General features: G+C 38.0%; 1 protein-coding gene across 3 annotated transcripts in view; it reads right to left on the bottom strand.

Annotated features, from left to right (window-relative positions):
- Positions 1–4,062: 4,062 nt before the first annotated feature.
- The window catches only part of ADAMTS19 (ADAM metallopeptidase with thrombospondin type 1 motif 19), a 150,762-nt gene continuing 133,188 nt past the window's right edge, over positions 4,063–21,636 (bottom strand). For all 3 annotated transcript variants that reach the window (XM_056325473.1, XM_056325472.1, XM_056325471.1), the window contains exons 22-23: positions 8,333–8,510; positions 4,063–5,319 (exon numbers count right to left, since the gene is read on the bottom strand). In XM_056325473.1, the coding sequence (XP_056181448.1) occupies positions 5,168–5,319; positions 8,333–8,510 (330 nt within the window). In that variant the 3' untranslated portion in view covers positions 4,063–5,167. The remainder of the gene's footprint in view (positions 5,320–8,332; positions 8,511–21,636) is intronic.

The raw sequence follows: 21,636 nt of genomic DNA, 5'->3' as shown, positions 1-21,636 counted from the left end.
GAAAAAGACAAGAAGACATGCTGTTTAGGAAGGCTGTGTACACCTGGCTACTTTCTGCGGTTCATTCTCCTTTTAGTGTCCTAGAAGCCACACAACTTTTTGTGCTAGAGTGTCTCTTCCCAGGCATTTTATTATCTGTTTATAGACTTGTCCATGTATTTGTCTAATTGCTTTTCAAATCTTCCGCTTTAGAAATTCTGATTGCTTGTCCTTTAGAAGAAATCTTCAGAACATCATGACCATCTGTCTATTTTTATGTGTTTTAAGATAATTTCCATACTAGTTTTATCAGGGATACCCTCCTTGCAGGATTTTAAGAACAAGAGCTCCACGTGCAGCTTATCCATCACCTTCAGGATGTTTTTAAACCTTGACCATGCTTGTCTCAGCTGCCTCCTCAATCTGAAGGCTTTTGCAGTCTCATCTCATAATCCACCTGGTCTGTCTCCTTGCTCATTTATTTGCCTTTTTTAATGTGTTACAGTATAATTCTACTGCATTGTTCATAAGAACACAGCAAACATAAATGAATGCTATGCTCAAGCTGTGGGTACACCACAGTTTCAAAAATGGGAAAAATTATGTCCATTCTTTGAACAACATCTATCCATTTTGGGGGGTTTTCCCCCTGCTATTCTCATAGAGCTAGTAACTTCAGACTACACTAGCCAATGATACTATGATTTTTCTTCACCTATATGAGTGTCATTTGCAAGTTCAGCATCTTGTAGGAACAGTTTAGGCTATTTTCTATAGCTATACTGCCTTACATTTACCCACATCAAAGTCTACTGCCCAATGTCTTGCCTAATCACTGGTTTTTTTTGTGAGATTCTTGCCAAGTGAAGCAACAGTTAGTTGACAAGAAGAGCTTAATTGTCACCTACAGAGCTGGAGATCTCAGTTTTACTCTCTTGCTCATGCCGTTAATGAAAATATTGAAAAAAACAAACCCAAAATCATTCCTTGGGGAACCACACTGCTGACTCCTCTCCATCCTGAAAAATGAGCATTTTGCTTCCGATCCTTTAACCAGTTTACAGGCCATTAAAATTGCTCCTGTAGTCCTGTGTGAATATAGTTTCTTGAATATCCTGTAATGTGGAACCTTGTCAGAGACTTCTGTGTCCACCAGATCCTCTTTGCTCAAGACACAACTGAATCCATGCTGAACCTTTCCCAACAGCCCGTGCTTATCCATGTGATCAGGGACTTTATTCCTTTTTATCAGCTGTTTACGGCACCAGAAAAGGAACTCAAGACTCCCTGCTTCATCAGTAGTTCAAAGGATCCCCTAAAGATCCCCTTTTCCACAAATATGAATTATACTGCAATCTGCCAGAGTGGCTATTTGAAACAAGTTTACGCACCATGGCAAGCAGTTCTGTAATTTCCTAGTTGTCTTCTTCCAGGAAACTCACATGACTACCACCCTAGATACCTGTTAGCATGTAACATACCGGTTTGGTCTTACATGTATATTTCTTTCAACTTGATCCAGCCTCTCTGACTTCTCTGCTATAAGGAATATGCAAGGTACGAGAACCCCTGCCACATTTAGCTGGGAAGGCCAACACAAAAATTCACTGAACTTCCCTTTCATAGCTCTATCCTCCTCAAGTGTCCCTTACTGTGTTATCAGATGGTCCCAACAGACTCATTACCTGGCTTCTTGCTTTAGAAGTATTTCAAGTCCCTTTTACTATCAAGTTGGATATCTTTTCTACAGAGCTCTTCAAATGCTTTCTGAGTGCTCTTACTTTTCTGTTTACAGTTGACCTGCTAGGCTTTAGGGCCTCCATTGACCTCCTTATGTAGGCAAGCTTTCCACTTTTTCATATATTTTTAGAATAAGTAAATGGCTGCTTCTCTGTCACTGAAGATGACAATGAAAACTGAATGAAAAAAAAAACCAAAACCCAAACAACCCAAAATCTAAACCACATCATCCAGAGCAATGCAGCAATTTCCCTTCAGAATAAATGACAATGTAATTAAAATTCAGGTATTCCTTTTCTTTAAGAAAGGTATGAGAAGTGGTAACTATTGTCCCTGCTGCAGCTAACCAGCATGTATGTGGAAAGATGTAAGCTCGCTACACACCAGCCTAGCACAAAACCTGTGCACCACTTAAATCCCACTTAATCCAACAAAATAGAGTCTAAGTGGCATTTAATTAGCAGAGAGGTTTAATCTAGCCCTTGTGAGCTGAAGTGAATTTCACTTTTACTTGTCAGCTGAACTCGACTGATTTGACATTCATTAGTTGAAATCTTACATATTCATCAGGCTGGAAGGAAAACATATTAATGCAGAGGGATTGTTGCTAAAGTAGAAAGACCAAACCAAAAAAGCAAGTAAACTCGGGTGAGCGTGTCTATGAGTGCAGAAGCCTATTGCTTCCCTGAACACAGCTGGAAAGGGCTGCCTGCTGTCACCCAGGGCTGTGGCAGAGTTCTGCAAGACAGGCACATACATGCGTTTCCCGCCAGCACGCCGGGACTCAGGCCACAGGCTGGGCACATTCTTAAAATGTTCTTACCATTTTGTGACAAACAGGTATTTTGGACTGTGCTGCTTCTCTGAATGACAGAGTGTATTGAAGCAGTAAAATGAACTTGCTTTCAAATTCATGCTGAGAGGGAAAGAGGCATTTTTGCTATGAGGACACAAAGCTGCTTCAAAATTATTCACTCACATCTAATTAGTAGTTTTGTACTACAGATTCTGAAGGACTCGGAGCCAGAGCTATGAGCATTATAACACCCTGATTTCACTCATTACATTTAAAAAGAACATAATTCTACTGTGCAGCTTTCTATCCTTGGTTCCCATCCAAAAGTCTTTTCTTTTATAATGTTGCATAAGGGTGATGGGAGGATGATTTCAGCACAAGTCACTCATCTGTTTCCAACAGATACAGTGAAAAGGTAATTTTCCATTTTGAGACAAAGTTGACATTCTTGTTACTGGAACACTCATGTTAGTGGAAACAGCAGAGCATAAACATTCAGATTTGTGTGGGTGATATCGGCCTCTGGCCCCTCTGTCTCAGACTGTCCTCTGGCCCCTGGTTTGGAGACATCTTTCCTTTCACTTGATTTTTCATTGTTGTGATCCAAGCAAGTGCGGGAAAATTAGAAGGACTGGGTACTCAGTAAGTATGAAGAAAATTTACAATAATGATTTGTTTCTTTTGCCTGCTGACTACAAGATTTCTATTAGACATCCAAATGTGTGTCTGTGCCATTGAGGAGTTATGCCCAAAAGCAACTGAATTTGCATTGAAACTTTCTAATTATACAAAATCTAACATCACATTCCATAATGTCAGAATTATTTTTCTGACTTTCTCTCTTTACTTTTTAAAACCAGAAGATACTTAATCTAAAATGATGCATTACCATGTCATTAAGGTTGCAGTTTTTGAATGCACAGCAGTAAGATGTCAAACCAAAGATTTTGACAGTATAGCTATTTGAAAGCACATAGGTTGATTTCAACAGAAGTTAAGGCTGCAGCTATGTATTCCTCCCGGACAGAATCACAGTCCTATGGGGGCTTCAGTTTATTAAATTGTGTGGTTATCAAAATCACATCTATAAAGTACATTCTTTGCAGTGAATTAAAAGGAACACTCACTCAAATAAAGATGCATTCCCTCTTTTGCTTTCAGTGGAAAATATGATGCCTTTCAGACTCATTTCTCTGGCTGTCTTGCCATCAGCGTTTGCTCTCCTATGTATTTTCAGAGCATGCCTAAAGGCTTGCATCACAAAATGGTGGCAGAGGACCTACTGCTCTCCTTTTGCCAAGTTCAGCAGTTATAAAACTCACCTGAAATAAATAACTTCTCCACTGAATATTACTCTGTTATACCCAACTTTCCATATATCAAGGCTCATAAAGTGGCATGTCTCTGCATCTTCAGACAGGTGCTTAAGCCAAGAGGCAGGAGGCATTTACTGTAGGGACAACTGCAGCTGTATCTGCAGCACGGGCCGCTGTGGATTCAGCTGCCAGACATGGGTGCCCAAAACAGGAAAAATGCAACTATCAAAAGAAGCTTTACTTTTTATTGAAAATGTAAAAATCATGTGAATCATGTACAATATTTTCTCATAAGGAAAATTTTAGCTGTTCCATAACGTTTCACAAAACTGTAAAACATTTCACTTTTTATAAAGACTTTTTCATAAAACAAAGATAAAACTAAAGTAGCATTACAAAGCTATTTTCTAAATCATCAACAGAGAACTGAAAATGTTTAACAGATTAAACAGATTAATTCATACAAGTGGCAGGAGGAAGAACTCTTCCATCTGTAAATCTGCAAAAGGACACACAAAGGTATAGAGGGGCATGGGTTTTTTGTTTTAAAACGTTTAAAATCAAGTGACATGTTAAAATAGTACAGACGTGAATTCATAAGATGGTACAAGTTCTAGGACTGCATTTCTCTACACTACTTCAAACAGTGCAACAGTGATTCAGTGTAAATCTCTACAGTGTTTCATTGATTCAATACTTGTGTTCAAGTATGTGTCCATGAGAATGATCAAAATCCCTACTTAGCTATTTTAATTTTCTTGTTTATAATATAAATTACAGTAGATTATCCCCTTCAGTATGTTTCTAAATAAAATGAACTGATTTCACAATACATTCTGTAATAACCTGTTCAATAATGTTAGCTTACTCACCTTAACATGTGTTGCAAAATACACAAGATCATTCTGACTCTGAATGCCAAAAATATAATAAAATTAAAAAGGGCTTTATTTCCATATACAACAAAACTATTCAGCTAAATTAAAATAAATTCAAGATAACATGACTATTTTGTTTTGGCAACAGAGATGACCCTACTGAAAATAAACATTTAAAATAGTAGTTACTATTTTTGAAAAAATCTGATAAATGTATCCAAAATTGTTCATATAAAAATTAATTATGAAAATGTCAGAGAATAAAACAAGTTGGCTGTCTAACCAAAACAATTAAGGATGTCTGGCAGGCAAAAATAAATTAATTTGATTAAATTATATGTAATCTGATAATATTTGGTCTGAAGAAGCGTGTGTGGGGGTGTGTATGTGTGTATGTGTGTGTGTGTTTATAAATAATAAGATTGCAAAGAGCTGAGTGTCATCCAGCCTGACAGAGGTCAACTCTTTTGTTGCATTTTTTGCGCATAAAAGTCCCTGCATGTCTCACAGCATCGCTGATACCACCTCATGTCTTGACAGAGGTTCTTCTCTCTTATCACCCTGCAGTACACCGGCCACTGGTCTCCCAGGCACTTGAATGTTAAAGCAGCTGTGAAACAACAGAATCAAATATATATTACTGTTACCTTTATTAGTGAAGAATCAAGCAGCAAAGCTGACATGGACAACAGAGGTGTGTCTAGGGAAGGGAAAGGAGAATAGATGTAGATATTCAACAAAAGAAATTAAAAAATATTCCTCCTGCTGTTAATATTTTCAACATTAAATTTTTTTAAGGCCAGCTTAATTTATGAATTGGATTAAGTTGCATTGAAACTAATTGGTTTAATGTCATGCAGCTGCCTTCTCATAAGAGAGTGAAGCCCATCTTTCTGCCCTGTGCAAAGGCAGGCTGGGGCTGGGGCAGGGCTACACGGGTGATGTGGAGCCAGCTTCAGCAAAGCCGCACAAAGCTCCACTGGAACTGCCCTCAGTCTGAGACACAAATTGCTACTGGAAAAACATGAAGCCTCAGCTTGAGTAATCCCAGAATGGTGTTCTCAATACCTTTATAAAGGCACTTTTCTTAATTAGAGGCAGGTAGGGAAATGTAGGCATTAAAGCATGGGGACTACTGCTGGTTTTCTGATCAGCTTTTGCTCAAGAAAACCAGGCTGTGTCATATTGTCAACAAATGGATGCTGAACAAAACTACATGATGTCTTACATCATCTTTCTTTGTAAGTGAAATAATCTACGAGACCTTTGGTTTTGCCTGACTTCTTTGCTCAAAGGAACTGAAATATATTATCTTGCTAACTCAAACACTACTGATGCAACTCTATGAGGCGCTCTGATAAGGCCTGGAGACAGCAAGTCCCATGGTACAATTCAGAATGCAAATCCATTTTATCTAGAAAAAAGAAACAGTATGGAATCAATATCAGTGGGTATATTGGCAAATATACTTGTCTAGGCCTAATTATCACATTTTGGGCTTCTCAAATGCACAAACACTGTGCATTTCTTAGCTTCCTTATCTTTTTCTCTCCTCTTCAAGTACATTTGTTTTTTTTTTAATTGTCTTCCAATAAATTGGTCTGACTGCATCACCCTCTTTTTAATCACTCTAATAGGTCTTCCCTCCTCCATGACAAAGTCAGGCTATTAATCTCTACCTTCACATCTTTCATGTCTTACCTTCACCACTTTATTCAGGTTGCTCTATTAGCAGGTTGTTCCTTTCTAACTGTTGGAATCCCTCACTACCAAATTCTTCCTCAGAAACCTTCTAAAATGACAAGGACATCACACTAGCCTAAAAAGGCACTGTTTGTTTTAATCTTCTCCCAAACTTGTGGTAACTATTTTCATTCTCTCTAGCAGTTATAAACAGTCTGATGCAGAAGCCTGACCTCTGTTGTATGCCTGTTGTACAAAACAGGTGTATTTTCATGTGTGTTGTCTTTTTCCTTGTGAAGCTGTCTATTAATCCACCCACCTGTTTTGCTTACAAAAGCTTCTCACATTTTTTATTATAGAAGGACCCTGGTACCAAATTTGGATCTTTGCACATTCAGCTATTTAAGCTGTAGCACATACTTGGAATTAACATGGGAAAACAGTGAAAAACAGGGCACAAGAAACAGACATCATCCAAAAATCATCATGAACACTGAACTGAAAAAAAAGTCAATCTCGTGGAAGAGTTGAGTTACTCTCGGTTTTTAACAGAAGAGAAAGACAAACTGAGAACATATTTGTAAGAGTAGAGATGATGCAGTCCACATCAGCTTCCACTAGCCCTACCCCTGAATACAGAGGATCTATACTGCATAATAGGAATGGAACTGGAGGCTAAAATAATCAAAACATTCAAGGGCAGCATTGCATTATGTATTTTGGAGATGTTAATGTTTCCACCAGATTGGATCCTGACTCCTGCTGGATCGGGTTGCCTGTAGATTACTAATATCAGTGCTACATAATCCATTCTATGAGAACAGCATAGCCCAATCTCGTGCACTTCACATTAAGCCAAATTTTAATGAAACTGACACTATTTTTTTCTGTGAAACTGTGATTCACTTTATGACACAAAGCTGCTTATACCTCACCAGAGGGAGAGAATCAGTGATGGAGCGATGGCCTCTTGCTTCTGAAAGGTCAGTTGAACAAATACTAAGTATGAAGGGCAACCGTACAACAGTGAAATAGCAAAGGAGAGGGCCATAAGCAACAGCTGCCACCTTATCCAGAAAACTGAAACAATGACTACTACACCGAAATGTTTAAGGGTTAAAAACTTCAAAAAGAAATACCCTTCAGTGACTTAAAGGAAGGATTACGTTACAGCCTGAAATGTCAGAGTTGCTTTCCATGCAGGAGTAATCTCTTTGACAGGAGGGTTTATCTCAACAAGGGCTCTGGAAAATTAGCTGGAAAGGGTATCCTGTCTTACAACAAGTCTTTGAATACTCCTCAGTCATGCTCAAGAAACAGATGAACAGTTTGGGGAGCTAACGGTAAACCATCATCAACAACCCACTAGGTTGTAACAAGTAACAGAATTAACAGTTCTGTAGTTACGCAGTAACATAATCTCTTTAAGACCAACAGAGACCCGAGCTCCTCCAGGAAGAGCAGATCTCTTCATGTTAGCAATTTTCCTTCACATGTCCTAATGCATAGATCATAGACATTTCAACTGAAGAAAGTGGAAAGAGCTACCTGTATTTGAGGAACAAATAAGGACCTCCTTGACCTCACAAATACCCTGAGAACATAGTTTGCAGAGCTTTTAAAGAGAAAACAAGGTATTTTCTTACTTTAGAAATGTTTGATAAAATTGAGTAGACAAATATATATAAACATATATAGCATGTTTATAAGGTCTCCAATATTAACGGATTTTCATTTAGGATGTTTTGTGTCCATAATATCGTATAGTCCCATAATACGGTCCATTCTTGGATAACAAAACCCTTCAGCATTCTGAGGTACAGTTTTTGATGTGCACACTAAAAATACCCTCTGTTTTTAAATTGGGATTGTCATTACCCTATGGAGAGAAAGAACTAAACAGAGATTTCCAGCAGGAACGTGTCATTTTGACTGCTTACCTAACCTGGGTGATGTTATCGTGTTAACATTAATTTTCTCATTGCAGGGGTGGAGATGACAGGGTCTGTAGGCTGCAGGCTTTTCTGAGGAAAAGCATTCGTTTCCATGCCTTCCTGTGATCTTGTGCATGCACTGGATGACTCGGGACTGCATCCCTTTGCCACAGGTGACAGAGCACTGGAACACACAGAAGACACACATTCACTGGAAAGATATTTTTACCTGTAAACCTGAAGGTGAAATGCCAGCCCAGGTGAAGCCCGTGGCTGCTCCTTTGTTGTCAGCATTCCAAGATTTATGCCTTCCATTCTGTTAGCTAAATGAAAATAAATTTTTTAAAGCACAGATACGTTGGCAGTATTTATTGAAGGACTGATTCCAGCATCCTGTTGCTGTAAAGGTCCATTTTGTAAGGCCTGCAATGAAACTGAAATGCAGCAATGTGCCTGAAGGGAGCAGGGGCTGTTCTCCTGTATCTGTATCCTAATTTACTCTTATTAGAGATGCAAGGGATAGAAAACCCCAAAATGCTCACAGATGCTGACAGAGAGTAGCATTTTTAATTAAGACATTACTCCTGCCAGTGCAAAAGTGCTCTTTCTACTGAGCAAAGTTGATGCCTCCTGTCTTTGCATCACATCTTCACGTTTTCACGTGTCCCACAAACAAAACATACAATGTGAGACATACTGCCTGGCCTATAATCAACCTTCCTATCATCTTGCTACAGAGAATGAGGTGAGAAAACAGAAGAGCTGAGCACTGTTAACGATGGTAATGTTCTACTTCTAAAACAGTAAAATAATATATTAGAGTTAGAACTTGGGCAGTGCAGTACAGATGCATAGAAAACCTATTACAAACCAATAAAATGCATGCTTTCCCTTCCAATGATTTCTTGTGAATTAATTTTCACAGGGCATTAATTACTTTTGTGTCCGTTGACATATGTTCTATTGCTTTAAGTACAAATTCATTCAGAAAGTTATATATTTAAATTTGCTCCTACCTGCTGATAATTTTGACTCAGGTATAGAGGACATGTTCAAATATTAACTTATTGCAATGAATGATATAAGCATTGGCTGAAAATTTATGCCACTACATCCACATAATTCTGAAACTGTTTTTATTATTTTAAAGTCTCAAATACATGTCCTTGGAAGGCTTCAGGAAACAACTAAAAAAAGTACTGAAATGGGACAGCAAGACAAGAAGAGGGTGCTTTAACAAAAAAAGTTTCCCAATCATACTGTCTCAAGAAGGAGAAGTATAGTCTACTGCAAAGAAAGAATAAATTTTGAGTATAGGGAACACTAAAGGGGGTTTTTCCCTTTACTTTTGTTACCTATGTGCTTTTGACTGATGTTTTAAATGCTGTTACTAGGAGGAAAGATTTACACATGCCAAATGGGACATAGTGGGCTTGTACCCAAATATGTACATCAAGAGAAGTAAGACTCGTGTTTTGGACTCATAAGACTCCAAAAGAGGTATGGGACACTACGATATACACTTGAAGGGTGTTTTCACAAGGGACAGAATAAGGTCCAAAGCACACTTCAATTTATAACCACATTAAATCGAACACTGGCATTCTATAAAGGCAGCAAGTGGACTTGATTTTGGACTTCTGTTGTCAGTAAAGTATCTCAGAAGTAACTCCATAAAGTCAATAAAGAACTATAATCTCTTGCAAAGTTAATCAGATACAGCCTGCATGAGCCAAGGCATTCAAAGATATTCAACTATGGATACATAAGTTTCTATTGAATAGCAACCACTGCTTAAAATATGAACAAATATGCTGTTTACAGGAGGAAAACCAGCTAGTACTGAAGTCTTTGCAAAGTAGAAATCTGTCATCAACTTTGAATTTAGTATACTGCTTTTAAATTGCATGAGAAAAAGCCTCTCAAGAAAATTCCTTCTCCTGAATTCTCTGCCTTTTCCCTACACAACTAAAATTAATCTGAATTCCTATAATGGAGATCATTATGCACATGGTAAACATGTAAAATCACATATATATAAACTCAAATTTAATCACAACAGCAGCCAGAACATCGAACTTAACCTTGCCAAAATTCAAGCCACTTCTTGGATACCTCTCTCCGTAATTTCAAAGAGGTTTATCTTTGGAAGATTTTAATAGAATAGCAAGTGAGACAATGGAATAGCAAAATTTGAAAAAAAAAACCCAACAAAACCAACACCTCAACAATACAAAAAACTCCCAAACCTGAGAATAAAGGAAAGATCAAGGTAATCTGATGAAGGTAAATTGAAGATAATTTTTAAATATTAAATCTTAATTTAGAGTAATTTTGCACATTGTATTTTATTTTTTCCCCTTCAGTAAAACACTTGCACATTTATTAACCAAAGTTGGCTCGTGAGAGCTTGTATCATATGTGTATCTTACCAGCTACAGAAAAAGAGAACAGGAGATGCAGGTGGATCTGGTACATAAGACCTTTCTAAAAACAATTTACCTGCCCTTAAACTTTGGTTATCCTAAAATGCGTAGGTGCAACCCAGCCATCTGGAGTACTGGAGGGGAGAATGGGATCTGAAAACATTAGACTTCTGCTGACAAAATGGGTTCCAGTGGTTTATCTGCTAATTGATGATGCATAACAATTCATGCATGCAGGTGCCTTTGTGAAGAGCACTCTGGCAGCAGTCACACCTTCCGTGAACCAAAGGAGCTCTGGCCTGAAAGATTCTTGTGACTGCACCTGGGACAGCATGCAACAAGCAGACAGATCTCTTTCTCAGCTCATCAGTGTTCAGACCCTGAGCTTCTATGCAGAATTTGGCAAGATTTTAGCATTAAAATCTCAATTGGTGTATTAACATCTGTTTAATGACTGAGCTGCTACTGGCCTTTGTGAGATAAAGAGTGTTATGAAGCATTACAATGTAGTTTTCCATCCAAAGATGTATACACCTTGCAAACAATTAATTTTAGTATTGCATGACCTACTTATCAACATTGCAGTTTTAGAGGGAGAAACTGACACTAAAGGATGATAAAATAAACTGTTTCAGTCCATATAGAAAATATAACTATGTGGCAAAGCTGAAAATAAATAAATTTGCCTTATGTTTTAGCTTCTTTTCTTTTCACAGAAATGTACTGATTTTTAACTTTGTATTTATTCTTATTTTATAAAACTGAGAACTTTATTAAGTTCTTGTGTAATTAAGTCTTTTAAGATACTTGGGGAAAACTGAAGTAGCAGGGCTACCACACTGATTTGCAATCCAAAACTTTCAAAGCCAGTTTGATCAGTTTACAAGTAGAGAGGACTTTTCAAACCACTTGTGTTTTAAAATCAACCAGAGATCTGATAGTCAAGCTTTGTTCTTCCTCGTTCACACATCATCATCTCCAGTGTCTGATTTCAGAATTAAGAATTCTACTGATTGGAAGCTAGGAACAAACAAACATGGTTTTACCATATCTATATTATCTCACATTCAAAGTAGTATGAAGTAGGGAAAACACACTTCAGGTATGGCATTTAGCAGTGCATTTGCTAGCTACACAAACAGTGAGATTTCTGTTTGTCTCCATGAAATGGTCTTGAATCTGAATTTGTGCTGCATAGACACCAGCCACTGCTGGTATAACTGTGAGCTGTCACTGAACGAATATTGGAGGACAAAAGGCATCCATAATATTTTTCTTTTTCACTCTGCAAAGGTATGGACTTAGTTCAGTTTCACTAGGAGACACCTCAAATTCTGCAAACCAGCTAGATGCAACTCAAAGCAAAAACTGATGCTCATATTGATACTCATTTTAGTGCATATGCATGGGTACATTCTAGCTGAAGCAGACTCTTCCAAAACTGTCTCCTAAGTTTGCCTCAATTTGAGTATATCTCTCACTGAAAATATTAAACCTCAGGCAAATACCTCTCACTGGATGTGCAGATGGCATATTTTAGGTAGCACTTCTGGTATGTAGCTAAAGTCGCATAGCTTCTCTACACTTCTGGGGTTTCTAAGTTTAAAAATGTAACAAAGTTTTCAATTTACAGGAAACAAAAACTGCTTTCACTTTTACATATTCAGCAGTGAATTCAATCAGAAAGCAATCTTTCAAAACGTCTTGTACTTTCAATGATTTTTTATATATATATATATATATATGTATGTATACATCTCACATATATAAAATTTACAGAAAGTGGCCACTCCAATCTGTAGCAACTTGCATCAATTCATCAGATCTCAGATTAATTTCATCCCACAGCTTTTATTACTAGTGAATGAAGAATACTTTTCTATAGCTCTTCTTCCTACCCCCTCCACCTCACAAATGTCACGCTTGCACATGCTATACTTTATTTTTGTGGTGGTTAATTACATTTTACTTCTGACTGTTCAGATGACCTACACTTTAAGGCCATGTAGCTTATTAGCAAAAATTCCCGTAGGACAACTGTGTTCGTAGATTTAGACTAAATGTTCTAATATGCAGCCAGAGTGTTTTTATGTGGCTGTTAATCTGTGCTTTTTGGAGACAGTCCTAAAGGTACTGTAAAACCATTCAAGCAGTAAGACATGTAAAACATTCCTGTTAAAGATTACAAAAAATTCCTGGATAAATATAGTTAGCAGCTATTTTTTTTGAAAGTTTTTTCTTTCTTTCAAATAAAATCTACCCACCCTGTTTGAATTTTGTCCTACTTTTGAACTTCTTTTAGACATAATTTCAAGGACAGAAACCTATGTGTTAAATATAACAATCCTTACACTTGGCATGAACACCCGTTACCCAAGATTCCTTCTTTCTGTTCCCTGCCAAAGATATATATTCTGGAGAGAATACATATTCCCAAGGCCAACAGCTGAGGAAGTTGCTGTAATGTGTTAGCTGCTTCCAGCTGGCCCTCATAAGAAGTAGGAATTCCTAAATTAAGGGAAAAATTGTCACTGGCAGATAGTAATGGTCAAAATGCATCTTTCTGCCAAGGCAACAAGAAATTACTGCAGAGTCTGGTACAATCCACAATGAAAACCTCAACCTCTGACAATATTAACAGAATGGATTTGGACAATTTATTTTTGAGAATAAATGGATTGTTCAATAAAAGGTTTTTACAAGTCTAGGTAGCATTCAAAGTGGAGAGCTATGTGCTCATAAGGAAACTCAGTGATGAGTTCTACTGGAAATTGTTAGCAGAGCATTCCTAATCATTTATGTATAGGTTCATCAGTTCCAGCATTTAAGCGCTTTCAACCTTTTCATAAAGTGAGTGTGAAACAAGGATAGCAAGCAATCAGACTTAGTAACAGGATTCATATTTGCTGATGTGCTTGCAATCTTTTCGTGTAACTTGTATTTTTATGAAGTTTGCTTTTGAAGGCAGGTAGTAGATAAAGTGGTGCATTTGTTTTCAACAAAGATTGTACTGAGTTTAGCAATATTCTTAAAGGTTACCTAAAGAAAGCAAATAATCTGCAGTTTATTTAAAAACTTTTTTCTTTTTTTTAAATAAAGGCATTTTGCATAGTGTAACTATGAGGGACTAGTGGATCTAAACATAAGATGAAGTTTGAGTTCTCCCATGCATCATTTCCAGGAAGGTCTTTCTGCCTCTCATTTCTGACACACCCAACACCTCAGTATGTGAATGCCAAATTTAAAATTCAGAACTTGTGCTAAGTTTAGCTGAAAAAATTCTGCTGTTGGTCTCTCCTAAGTTTAGCAAGTTTGAGTTGCCCTTATTTAATATTTCTTTTATCTTCTCCCATCCCCGTGCCCCCATTTTTCCCCCTCCTCATTTTTCTTTCTAGCTCTTCTTTCTGGAGTAAGATTTGTATTGGATAGCTGTACAAAAGAGATAAGATTTTAAGGCAAGATAGACAGAGTCCCAGCTCACCTTTGATAAGCTGGGCTAGAGATAAGGTTCTGGTGGAGGAAACCCTCATCACCTCAAGAATATGGATTTTTCTTTTCTCTCTCTCCTTTTTTTTTTCTTTTTTTTATAAATCCTTGTTTGCTTTCCATGTGGAACGATTCAATTATTTGGTATATGATGAGAAACTGCCTTTGCTAACAAGACATGAAGCAACTGAAAGTTTGCAAGTAAAATTTGGTTTAGGAAAACTATGTAGAATTTGATGTAATATTATTATTGATGAAACAACAACCAAACAATTTTTTCTAGGACAGTAAATAAAAACCTATACTTGAGAATATCTTTACTCATTTACTCTGAATCAATAGTGGGGTTTGATAGGCTTCAGTCATAATAGTTTCACTGGACTCAGCTGAGAAGTAGCAAATTCTTTGCCTGTATTTGAAACCCAGGTTCACTTTCCCAATTTCTTTCTTGAATGAACTATCAAAACACAGCCACCCACTTCACAATTTAAAAATCTTGACTGTCCCAAGGAAACTAGTTTTTGTTGTTAGGACAGTTGGACTTAACGGTTCATTTAGGAAGCCCACTTAGAGAAGTACTGGTGGGACAAGAACCTCCTTAAGCTCAGGGAAGGCTGATGCCACAATATAATTTTTACTGAAGTATGCAAGGGACAGGCGTTAAGACCCTTGCATTTTGATGGGAAAATTTCCTGCAAGACTAGAGAGTTTTCTAACATGGCACATAGGACAGATTTGGATCCTTCTGGAACCAGAAAAAGCAAAAGGAAAGGGGTATTTTTTTCTGGTGGATTCTTCTATCAGCTTTATACTGACTTAAAAGCCTATATCATGACCATTTTCCTTTCCTCCACAAAGAAAAATCTGATTATGATTGTATTATTTGCAAAAAAATACTGAGATAAATGTTCCTGGAATCTTAGAAGTGAAGAATAAACTTCACATTAAGCTGCAAAAAATCTACGTATGACAGAGTCCTGATCCATAAAACCAGCACTGTATTAAAGCCTTCCACCCTGCCCAGCACCCCCTACCCCCACAACCCCCCTCATTCAAGGAAGGTATCAGCATTTTTCTCTCACCATTAATGATCTATGTCAAAGCATGGAGAAAAACTGTAATACCATAATAGACACAGGAAGCCATGCTCCTCTATATGTTCCAGATGTACTTTACTTTCACATAATTTTCAACTTTGTATTTATACTTTCTATAGATCTATATTTAATACAAAAACTCATTCAAGTTGGTTTGACAGTTGGACTTGATGATCTCAAAGGTCTTTTCCAAAGTAAATGATTCTATGATTTTAAGTTTTAAGACCATTTTAAGCATACTTCCACCTCAAAAACCAGTTCTTTACTCTTATTTAAGACCTTAGACACATAGTTAAATAGTATTTGACATCAGAACAATGGTGGATTCTACAAGAAATAAGCTGGTGAATGCTGACAAATAATTAATTACACATCAGCATTCTACATGGCTGCAGTACTCTACAGTAAAAAGCAGAGATGTTCAGATTTTTTGGTAATATACACATGTATCATCAAAGAACATCTTTTAAATTGCAGGGCAAGCTTGACTTTTCTGTAAGAAAAGTTAAAAAAAACCCCAGAGTTGGGAAACTGGTCCAAAACTGAGGTCAACAGTTTCACCACCACATTATCTCTTTTTTTCATGTAAAGGTGCCTGGCAAAATGTGTATCCCTGCTTAATCTTAAATGTGATATACTCTCTAAATTGACTAAAGATCTTAACAATTTATAGATCCATAGGGCAGTCATAAAATTATTTTCATGCTTCTCAGTGATACGAAGCCTTAGCTTTTACTTTCCCAGTTCTGTAAATTGTATTTCTCTTTCACGATTTGTAAAGACAATACAGATACAAAGCTGAAACCAAATCTTTTAACTTAATTTTTTTCATTAAGTAGTTCTGTTATGGTTGTTAAGATTCTGAGATGATGGAAGTGAAAGCAAATGGTATGAGCACCATTTCTTTACAATCATTACCCTCCAGCCAAGGAAACTAACAACTCCAGTCAAGAGCACTGTTACAAAACTATGGTTTGCTTTCAATGTCTTTATGGATACTTTATTAATTCTAAAGATACTAAAGGTTTGCCTAAGGATGTATGTTACTTTTAAAGCATGTCAGCAAAGAAACTGGAAGGAGATAATAACTTGTTAGAGCCATGTGGTGAAACTAGTTGCGCAGATGCAACTCATAACTGTAAGAGGATTCACACTTAGCGGATTAGACTCAGTATTATACTGCCAGCACTTTATATAAAATCCTTTATATGACGTACTGTATATGTTACTGCCTTTAGTGCTTGGTGATAAATAAGAGAAACAAACAAGGATCTGGCGCAGTTAGATTTGAATACCTCATAATAACCTTTATCTTTCACAGAATCACAGAACAGTTGGGGTTGGAAGGGACCTCTGGAGATGATCTAGTCCAACTCCCTGCTAAAGCAGGGTCACCTAGAGCCGGTTGCACAGGATCTTGTCTAGGCTGGTTTTGAGTATCTTCAGAGAAGGAGAATCCACAGCCTCTCTGGGCAGCCTGGTCCGGTGCTCTGCCACCCTCAAAGTAAACAAGACTTTCCTCATATTCTGGTGGAACTGCCTGTGTTGCGGTTTGTGTCTGCTGCCCCTTGTCCTGTCTCTGGGCTCCACTGAAAGAAGTGTGGTCCAATCCTCCTGTCACCTGCCCTTTAGATATTTGTAGACATGGATAAGATCCCTTCTCAGTTTTCTCCAGGCTACACAGGCCCAGCTCTCTCAGCCTTTCCTCACAAGGGAGATGCTCCATCCCCTCATCATCTTCACAGCCCTCTGCTGGACCCTCTGCAGTAGCTCCCTGTCTCTCTTGAATTGGGGAGCCCAGAACTGGGCACAGCACTCGAGCTGCAGACTTCCACTGAAATTAGTTGGCATATGTCATTATGGACTGATGAAAATGAAGTCTTAAAAAGAATTTGAAATATTAGTCTTTGAGTATGTAGTTAATTGTTCACATGTATCACAATGCTGGCCTGCCTCTGTGTAGAAAATTTTCCACGGAAAAGCATAGCACAACAGCACAAAAATGTAATTAAAGGATTATGGCATTTCTAATAAAAAGACAATTTGAAGAACCCATTAATGACATTGAGGAAACACCATAGGAGGGGAAAAAAAACCTCCAAGAAACCTCTTTCTTTTTAAAAATTTCTACCATTTTATCTATTTACTTTCCAGAAATCAAAAAGGCCTATGTCAAAGAGATGTTTTGTACCACATAAAATTAAGTATTTGCCTTTAAATAGCATCACACTATATAACACTTGAAAGTTTTTCCAGTAGTATTATAAGTAAATGAAAGAGCTCATCCCTGACAATGACTTTACTTCCATTCATGCTTCCTACCAAATTTTAAATCATGAAGATCTCAGATTATAGCAGGTAACTCAGCTAAATGGATATGAAAGAGACAAAAAAAAAAAAAAAACCCGACAAAACCCCCCCAAAAAAACCAACCAAAAAACAAACCACAAAAACCCAAACAAAACACCAAAACCCCAGCAAATGAATTTATGAGGAAACTGAACCCTGAGGACTTTTTTTTAACCTGAAATACGATAGAATCACAGAACTCTTTAGGCTGGGAAAGGCCTTTAAAGATCATTGAGTCCAACTAATATTGCCAAGTCCACGACTAATCCATGTCCCTAAATGCCACATTTAGAATCATAGAATCATTTAGGTTAGAAAAGACCTTTGAGATCATCAAGTCCAACCGTTAACCCAGGACTGCCAAGTCCATCACTAAACCATGCCCCCAAGCACCCAATCAATGCATTTTTTAAACAAGTCCAGGGATGGTGATTCCACCACCTACCTGGGCAGCCTGTTCCAATGTGTGACCACCCTTTCAGGGAAGAATTTTTCCCTAATATCCAATCTAATCCTCCCCTGATACAAGTTGAGGCCATTTCCTCTTGTTCTGTTGCCTGTTATCTGGGAGAAGAGACCGACCCCCACCTGCCCACAGCCTCCTGTCAGGGAGCTGTAGAGAGCAGTAAGGTCCCCCCTGAGCCTCCTCCTCTCCAAGTTAAACTCCAGATTCTGCAGCCACTTCTTATAAGACTTGTGCTCCAGACTCTTCACCAGCCCCGCTGCCCTTCTCTGGACACGCTCCAGCACCTCTACATCCCTCTTGCAGTGAGGGGCGCAAAACTGAACACAGGATACGAGGTGTGGCCTCACCAGTGCCAAGTACAAGGGGACCATCACTTCCCTCGTCCTGCTGGCAACACTGTTTTAGATACAATCTTTCACACACTCCAGGAACTTCCTAGACTGTTTCCTCTCTGCTGTACTGCATTTCCAGGAGGTATTTGGCAACTTGAAGTTCCCCATAAGAAAAAGGGCTAGCGATTGTGAGACTTCTCCCAGCTGCTTATAGAATATTTTGTTCACCTTTCCACACTGGCTAGGTGGTCTGCCTATAACTCACATCATGCTATCTGCCTTTTTGGCCTTCCCCCTGATTCTTACCCATAAACACTCAACACTACTGTCACCATCATTCATCTCTAGACAACCAAAAACTCTTCCTAACATACAGGGATACCCCATGGCTTCTTCTTCCTTGCCTATCCCTTCTGAAGAGTTTATTGCCATCCACTGGCAGTACTTCAGTTGTGCAAGTCATCCCACCATGTTTCCATGATGGTAACTATGCCATAGTTTTCCTGCTGCACATTCCTCCTGTTTGTTGCCTGCGCTGCATGCATTGGTGTAGATGCACTTCAACTGGTCAATTGATCCTGACATCTTTTTTTGGAAAGAAGCCTTAATTCCTACATGGCCATTCTCAGGCACTTCCATGGTTTCTAACTCACCAATAACCCTTGCATCTTTGCTGCCACATGAATCTCCATCCCCTACCTCCACTGAGATGGCAGACTGAAGGAACTACCTAGCACACCATCCCTCAAATGATGCTGTGCCACTCCTAGGCTTATCTTTATCCAGCCTGGTATTATCCCTTTCCCCCTTAAAATCTAGTTTAAAGCTCTTTCCATGAGCCCTGTTAACTCCTGGGCAAAGATCCTTTTGCCCCTTTGAGACAGGGGTACCCTGTGTGATCCCACATATGGGTCATTACTTTTGAAATAAAAACCTCAAAAGAGAAACAAAACTTCCACTGGTTAATTTTCTCTTGAAAATGACTACACACATTCTTCCTTGGAATAAAATGGATTTCCAGAAAATTATTCAAACTAATTCAGTATTAGGAAAACCATAGTGACGTGTAACACTTTCATTATGTACGATGAGGTCACCCAAAAGCATGAGTGTCCTGAGAGAGTTATCAGAAGGCCGGGAGATCGACAATGTTGACCTGAATTGTTGTCATCCTGTGACAGACTTACCAAAGAATGATCATTACTTTTGGGTGAACTCTGTTTTATGTCAACATTATTGGAAGTATTTGTGGCAAGATTAGATGAGGGAACTCTGGAGGTTAAACAAAAATCTATGAACAACAGCCTGAAACAGCACAGATAAAGCAGGAAAGTAAATCTTTCTTACAGTATTTTGAAAGACATTATATTGCCTTTAATTCTTTGAAAATGGTAAATGAATAATGTTAAGTAGCTACACTGATTCTGACTTGCCAGTCGGAAATCACAGGCTTTAATTTGAAACAATTATTTCAAAAGAAACTTTCAAGAATTACTTAATTACATTTTTGAAGTATTTTCAGCTTGTAACTAGTTACAAACTATTAGAAAACAGTAACAAGTGAAAATAATGATTAAAACAAAATAAGAAAAAATAACAATAAATACTTTTGTGACAAAATGAGGACTTCATAGAAGATCAAGTTTACTGCAAGAATGAACACCTGAAGCAGTATTATCTACATTAACTTCATGAAAGACAGGATAAAAAAATGCATGAAAGAAAAAAGTTTTCCAACACACAAAAATGAATTAGATCCCACAAGAGCAGGAGGATTACATAAATTCTAACAGAACCCAAGCAAACCAGCTAAATTAGTTACATGTTGTCGGATGATACAGTCAGAGATGCTGAGGAAAACATTTGGAAAGAGAGAGCAATGAGATTAGAGATAAAGATACACCAGGCAAAAGAACGTTTACTGGACTGACTCTAAGTGCTGAACTGAAATGAATTTTCCTGCACACACTGACAGATTTGGAATGACTTGTTAGCTATCAGAGAACAAATCTAGGCCTCATCATGAACAGACTGATGAAATGATTTGCTCAATGTATATCACTAAGCAAAAGCAAGAAAGAACATTAAGACAGAAATTAATGAACATGCAGTAAAAGTCTATGCTTAGATAGAAAAATGTATGTGGTTTCAAATGTCAGGGGACTGGTCTCCAAACTGTGGGACCAGCCATAAAAACTCAGACAAACTGCAGTGTTCTCCAGTTTATATATTAAGGTGGTCTTATAATGTGGACTCAGGTACATACATCAGTTATTGTAAAGAGACTGGAGATCCTTAAGCAGAATGGGCTGTACATACGCAACGTATTCACTTCATTTAAGTGAAATTCTGAGAAGATAAACCAGAAGTTGCTGCTCTTGTTTGTGTTTTCTCCCTCCTTTACCATCCAATGTTACTTGCAATTCCACTAGCTCCTTTCTTACTTACTTGTGATGTTATGTGATGGTATTTTTTGCACATAAATTCAACGTAGCTCCCTGGGACACTGAAATTCTGACAGACAGTGTGGTCCCTATCTTACAAAATTTTGTTGAGAATAATCTTTTTAGACAGAGCCTGACTGAGCAAGAACTAGTGTCAGCACAAGGACACTGAAGGGATGATCAGTGTTACTACTCTTCCTCATCCAGAATAGTCTGGGATACACATCCTGCTAGTTATGCTATAAAGTTCTGCATTGTAATGGTTGTGTACTAGAGTGTAGGAGTATATATTTTTACTGGTAAAGTACCATTTATCTACCTGCTGAATCATGCATCAGCCTTCCAGGAGACTCCTTGTTCAAAGATCCCAGTAGCCTTCAACAAAAATTGGTAGTAACTTCTGGGAAAGCACACAGTGAAGTCCTGGATATAGGACATTACTTCTATCCAGAAATTCCCAAGAATGCTTTTCTTTATTTAAATCTATGTTTATATGCATATGTGTGCATTAAGTCCCCTGCAGCACTAATGCCTGTCCTGGCACTATGAGGCTCACAACCACAAAAGTTTGGGAATTGGTATTTGGCCTAATCTAGACTGTGCTAGAATGGCTTGGAAGACAACAGTGGTGGCAAAGGAGCTGATGGGAAGCTGCTGCTCCTGTCCTTTGTGACTTCGGCCTTTATAGCTGCATGACACATCTCCTGCTA

This window comes from Falco biarmicus, chromosome Z (genome assembly GCF_023638135.1).
Source record: "Falco biarmicus isolate bFalBia1 chromosome Z, bFalBia1.pri, whole genome shotgun sequence".
Lineage (NCBI taxonomy): Eukaryota > Metazoa > Chordata > Aves > Falconiformes > Falconidae > Falco > Falco biarmicus.
This window is presented reverse-complemented; position numbering and strand designations above follow the sequence as displayed.